The 6,000-nt window shown below is 36.5% G+C and overlaps 1 protein-coding gene across 1 annotated transcript; it reads left to right on the top strand.

The window, feature by feature from the left end:
- Positions 1-434: 434 nt before the first annotated feature.
- On the top strand, positions 435-5,507 carry LOC140828873 (hsp70-Hsp90 organizing protein 3-like). The gene is made up of 7 exons (XM_073191742.1): positions 435-1,524; positions 3,583-3,871; positions 3,957-4,042; positions 4,129-4,352; positions 4,463-4,529; positions 4,603-4,662; positions 5,047-5,507. Exons 1-7 carry the CDS (start codon positions 619-621, stop codon positions 5,158-5,160), a joined length of 1,746 nt encoding a protein of 581 aa, XP_073047843.1. The 5' UTR covers positions 435-618; the 3' UTR covers positions 5,161-5,507.
- Positions 5,508-6,000: the final 493 nt, after the last annotated feature.

The following is a 6,000-nucleotide window of genomic DNA, read 5'->3' as shown; positions in this document are numbered from 1 at the left end:
TTGAGCATGAATGGTATCATGGTAACGATATTTGATTAAGAGAATAATAAGAAAAAATATTAAAATTAGAAAAAAATATATGAAGGAGGAAAAAAATATAATTTATCTCAATATTATTATTCTACAAGATTTAATCAATTTTATATTAATAATTTTTTTTCCGTTGATTCAACTATTATAATTCAACAAAATCATGTAAGAATTAATAAAAATATATGTATAAAAAAATTATATATATGAATTATTATTTAAAAAAAAGTAAAAAAGACGATTTCACGCTTCATAGTCTGAAGACATATCTTTTATTTCAATTATCTATTAAAAAATATTATTTTTTATATTAAAAATATTATTTTTTATTATGAAAATTTACGAGATCGTCTCACCTATAAATAACGTGACAACAAAAATAATGTGACAACAGTCTCGATCTTTCTAGAAACTCTCCATTGAAACCTCTAGCAACTGCACCGTCTTTATTTTTCCTCCTCCATTCATCTGTTCTCATCGTAAACCATAATAATCTTCTTCAATCAAACGCTTCTCTTAATCTGTCTATGATCATAAACCCTATTAGTCTTCACACATTCATCTTTCGCTTAATTCTTGAAACCGTTCATGGCTGACGAAGCCAAGGCCAAAGGGAATGCGGCGTTCTCTGCCGGAAACTTCACCCACGCCGTCATGCATTTCACTGAAGCCATTAAGTTGTCCCCCACCAACTATGTTCTATACTCCAATCGATCCGCCGCCTTCGCGTCCCTCAACAATTTCTCCGAGGCCCTTTCCGATGCTCAGAAGACCGTCGAGCTTAAGCCTGAATGGAGCAAAGGCTATTCTCGTCTAGGTGCGGCGCACATGGGGCTTCGCAACTATGAAGATGCTATATCCGCTTACAAGAAGGGTCTCAAGATCGATCCCAGCAACGACGCACTGAAATCGGGATTGTCCGATGCCGAGAGGGCCTCTTTTAGGGCTTCAATGCCTAGGCCGGGTCCGGGAGCTAGCCCTTTCGACGATGCTTTCGGTCCGGAGATGTGGGTGAGGCTAGCGAGCGACCCTAATACACGGGGGTTTCTTCAACAACCAGATTTCGTGAAGATGATGCAGGATCTTCAGAAGAACCCCAATAATCTCAATTTATACTTGAAAGACCATAGGGTTATGGAAGCTTTGGGGCCTTTGTTGAATTTGAAGTTCCAAACAAGGTCGCCGGAGGAGAATGCGAAGATGCAGTCGGATGCAGATTCCGCATCATCTACTGCTGGTGGGTCAACTGAGTGGAAGAGGCCCAAACCCGAGCCCGTGCCTGAACCCGAAACTGTCCCAATTGAGCTTCAGGAGGAGAAGCAGAAAAAGGAGATTAAGGCTCAGGCCCAGAAAGAGAAGGATAATGGAAATGCTGCATATAAGAAGAAGGATTTTGAGACCGCGATTCAGCATTACTCTAAGGCCGTTGATCTCGACGATGAGGACATATCATTTTTAACTAATCGTGCAGCTGTATATTTGGAGATGGGCAAGGTAAATTAAATTTTCCCTAATTTGTTTGTTTCTTAATGCTATTTTTCTTATGATGTCTAAGTAATTTGGCGGTCAGTTTTCTTGTGGTAGTGTGATCCTTTCATCAGTATCAGACGTGGAGAAATGTATAACTTTTAGAAAATCGTGTTAAATAGAAATCTGGACATGTAGCATCCCCCCTCCCACCGCTGTAGCTATTGCATCATCGACACATGATGTAACTTTCATTAAAATGTGGAGACCCACATGATCAACGATGTTGGGATACAGGCATAGTTATTCCCGGCGGAAGATAGACTAATTCCATTTCTTAGATGTTAAACATTAAATTGGGTGTTAACATTTGGAAAGTGGGGACTCTTTTTGTAGCGAAATTGGGAAAAAATGTGATTTACTCTTCAAACTTTAGTGATAATGCTGTGTTTTAAAGTTGAATTATGTCAATATGCAATCATTTAGGTGTTTCCAGATATTTAATTAATTCTACCTGCTAGAGCTGCTAAGCTTATCTTTATTAGATTGATTTGAGATTGTAAAATGTGCATGATGGTGTAAAGCACATAACTAATTAATCTGTATTTAACAATTTGACGAGCCTATGATATTATAAAATGGATTTATTGACCTATTAGGGGCATAATATTATTTAATTCTCAATGATGTTTCTGAAATGTGTGTTCACTTGCTCCTTGTGCCCATGCTTGGGCTATATGAATTGATCGCTTTTATGTTCGTTTAACGATGTTAGTAGTTTAGAATATAACTTTTCGAGTGTTGTGCAGTGGCTTCTTTGAGATTATAAGTTTGTAAGTCGGCTAATTTCAGAGAACTGAATGCTAGGATATAAAAATCTGAAAACAGTAACGTCATAGTTTCTGTAAAGTATTTGGTGATTGAATCTATTGTTCTGGACCATGTTCTTTTTTTTAAAAAAAAAAATCTGTGTAAACCCCTGTTATCCATTATTGATGGTTGTGTTCTATTATCTTGTATTTTTAAGTTGATAGGCTTCTTCTTACTAAACCAGTTTTTCATCCGCGAAAAAGTTGATACTTTTAATAGTTAGTCGGGCTGTTACATATGAAGGTGCTTACAGGTGAATGTGTTATTTATTTGATATGGTTTCTTTCAGATTTATTCTTTTTTTTTTTTGCTGCTAAAAATGTAAAAAAGTTTGCATGCTTCTGATTTTAAAGAAAAACATGATTATGAATTTATGTGGTGGCAACATTACTCTCAGTTACGAAGAACAGCTTCACTGGGTTGATTGCAGTATACTCCTTGTGATGTATAAAAAATCTGAAAACCCTCCAATAATGAATAGCTTTTACGTTTAAAACGAAATGTGATAGCTTTGTATCAACTCAAATTATTTTTAAATGATTGTTGATTTATTGTTTACATTTTGTATGGAGTATTAGTCTTCTAATAATTCACTGGGGCCAGTGGTGTTATCATTTCTCATATTCTATCATTTCTCATATTGCATGTGAGGCATGTTTGCAGTGCTCTATAAAGTGATAGGCGGTAGTCGGACGGTCATCCACCGGCTAGCGTCTAGGCGGTTTTTATTTTATCTTTACCTAAATATATAATTTTTATTGTTTATCTTCATATTTCACTAATAGTTTCTTTGTATCAAATTCTAACTCAAATTTAATGACATCATCATCTTTATCCTATACAAATTGATTGAAAATATGTTAAATAATATTTTCTAAAAAATCAAAATATAAAAATGTTCTATGTATTACATTAGGCAGCTGCCTAGGCGCATCTAAAAATCGGGACGGTGGGCAACCGCTTGGCGCCTAGTCTAGGCGGCGTGCGTCTTTTAGAACAATGCTTGTTTGTATGTTTAATGTTATCCACATTGTTTTCTTTGCTTTGTTAAGGTGAAACGGTGGTGAATTTTGTCATTTTGCCCTAAGGCAGCCAAATTTTGGACTATGTTTCTCCTTACTGAGCTATATTGTACTGCAAGTAAAATAACATATTTGCTTACTATTGTGGTATTGGATTTGAAGCATGATGTCTTCGTTTTGCTATTGATTTCAGTACGAGGACTGCATTAAAGATTGTGACAAAGCTGTTGAAAGGGGCAGAGAACTCAGATCAGATTTCAAGATGATAGCTAGGGCTTTGACTAGGAAAGGAACTGCCTTGTTGAAGATGAGCAAAACTTCGAAAGATTTTGACATTGCCATTGAGACTTTCCAGAAAGCCCTCACCGAACATCGAAATCCCGACACTCTGATGAAGCTCAACGATGCTGAGAAGGCAAAAAAAGAACTAGAGCAACAAGAATACTTTGATCCACAAATAGCTGATGAGGAGCGTGAAAAAGGTAGTGCAGCCTTTTCTGCTCATCTAATAGAATTGAATCTCATCATAAAATAGATGTTGGACAATTTTTAATCGTTCGATTGTAGGTAATCAGTTCTTCAAAGAGCAGAAATACCCTGATGCTGTCAGGCACTATACTGAAGCGATAAAAAGGAACCCAAAGGATCCGAAGGTTTGTTACACTCGGGGTTATAAGCCTGTTTGTGCAAATACTACTTCCTAGAAGTTTGTATCATTTTTGAATTGTTGAATTTGCAGTCATATAGCAATAGGGCTGCTTGTTATACAAAACTTGGGGCAATGCCTGAGGGACTCAAAGATGCTGAAAAATGCATTGAGCTCGATCCAACCTTTCCGAAAGGTTACAACAGAAAAGGGGCCATCCAGTTTTTCATGAAAGAGTACCAGAAGGCTTTGGAAACATATCGGGAGGGTTTGAAGCATGATCCTCGAAATCAGGAATTGCTTGATGGTATCAAGAGGTAGTTTGATTTATTGCTTCTTTTTGTTTATGTTTCAATGCTTGCTGCAGTTACGAGTGGTTTTAATTCCTATAGCGTAATTATTTGGAGCCCATCGTGTTTTCTTGCAGATGTGTGGAGCAAATAAACAAGGCTAGTCGTGGAGATTTGACCCCGGAGGAATTGAAGGAGAGACAGGTCAAACACACTTCCTTTCAGCATTCTTGAGATCTAGCTATGACTACATATATTTATGTGCTCTATTTTGCAGGCTAAGGGAATGCAGGACCCAGAAATTCAAAACATTTTGACAGATCCGGTAATGAGACAGGTATGATTGAAAGGATTCTTGATGCATGTTTTGTTTTGGTAATTTGAAGTGTCTTTTGTTTGCTGCACCCCTCATCATTAGATTATGCATATCTTGTGGTTATGTCTGGTGCTTCTCATTATCAAATGGTGGTGAATGCATTTGTTGGGTATCGCTGTGATTGGTCATAAAGTGATTTTGGCATAAATTTCTCTAGCACTTCTTGTCCCCGTTTCTAGTTTCATTAGTCATAATAATGATGATACCTCTTGACGTTGGGTTTCTCAGCCATACCTAAGGTTTGGTTGATTTATTGACACATCTCAAGGTTAGCTTTAACCTTTGTTATTATTCAAACATAGCGTATTGATTATCGCTGTTGTGCTACTCGTGCTGAAATAACAGGTCCTAGTGAACTTGCAAGAGAATCCTAAGGCATCACAGGAACACATGAAGAACCCTCTGGTGATGGACAAGATACAGAAGCTGATCAATGCAGGAATCGTCCAAGTCAAATAAGCAAAGCACAACAGGATGCGGAGGAAAGGCAGTAATTAGATATCTCTGTATGGGAACTAATGGACCTGCCTCATTTTTGTAGTTTTGTGATATTTTGATCCATGTGTGTACTGGCCCTTCTAATATGTGTTTTTGTCTCTTGGAGCTTGTAAGACAGGGTTGCTACTGAAATGGATCAAGTTCAATCGAGATATTTCCTTCTGAATTATTTTGTGGTTCATTCTTTACTGAAGTCATTCTAGATTTTTGAAGTTGTCAAATATTTTGATGGAAAACTTTCCATTGATGTTGGTGTGGTGGTATTTCTATGTATCGATCGATTTTTTATTGGAGCCATTTCATGCGAAGTACTTTGGTCTAACCGTGGCGAATGTCTTCATTTGTGCATGAGGTGATCGATCGACGGAAAGTTACTTGTTACGATAATTTCCAAAAAATTGAAAAGAAACACCCCAGGATGATTGGCTTGCTTCCACATTTCCTGGTTGGATTTATGCTTGTTTATTGCCGTGGACTACTTTTGGTTATGGTCTGTTGAGATTTTGCATACACGTCAATTATGCATTGGTTAATGAACCGAGACCAGCTTGTTCATTGTTTGTCATTACGGTCGCCGTGAATTAATTTCAAGCTGACTTCAATGACTAAAGATTAAAATGTTTCGTTTAGAAAATCTTCAAATGGAAATTAGCGAATTCAAAAATCATGGATTTAAATTCACTAAATAATCCATTTTTTTGTATGAATGAATTTCATTTAAGTGAAAAGATTTTTAAAATTTTGTACAAATAATTATATATATATATTTTTTAATGATATTATAAAAAAAACATTTTTTTA

Source organism: Primulina eburnea, chromosome 4, assembly GCF_022965805.1.
Source record: "Primulina eburnea isolate SZY01 chromosome 4, ASM2296580v1, whole genome shotgun sequence".
NCBI classification, from domain to species: Eukaryota; Viridiplantae; Streptophyta; class Magnoliopsida; order Lamiales; family Gesneriaceae; genus Primulina; species Primulina eburnea.
Note: the sequence above shows the minus strand (reverse complement) of the source record. Positions and strands in the feature narration are given on the sequence as shown.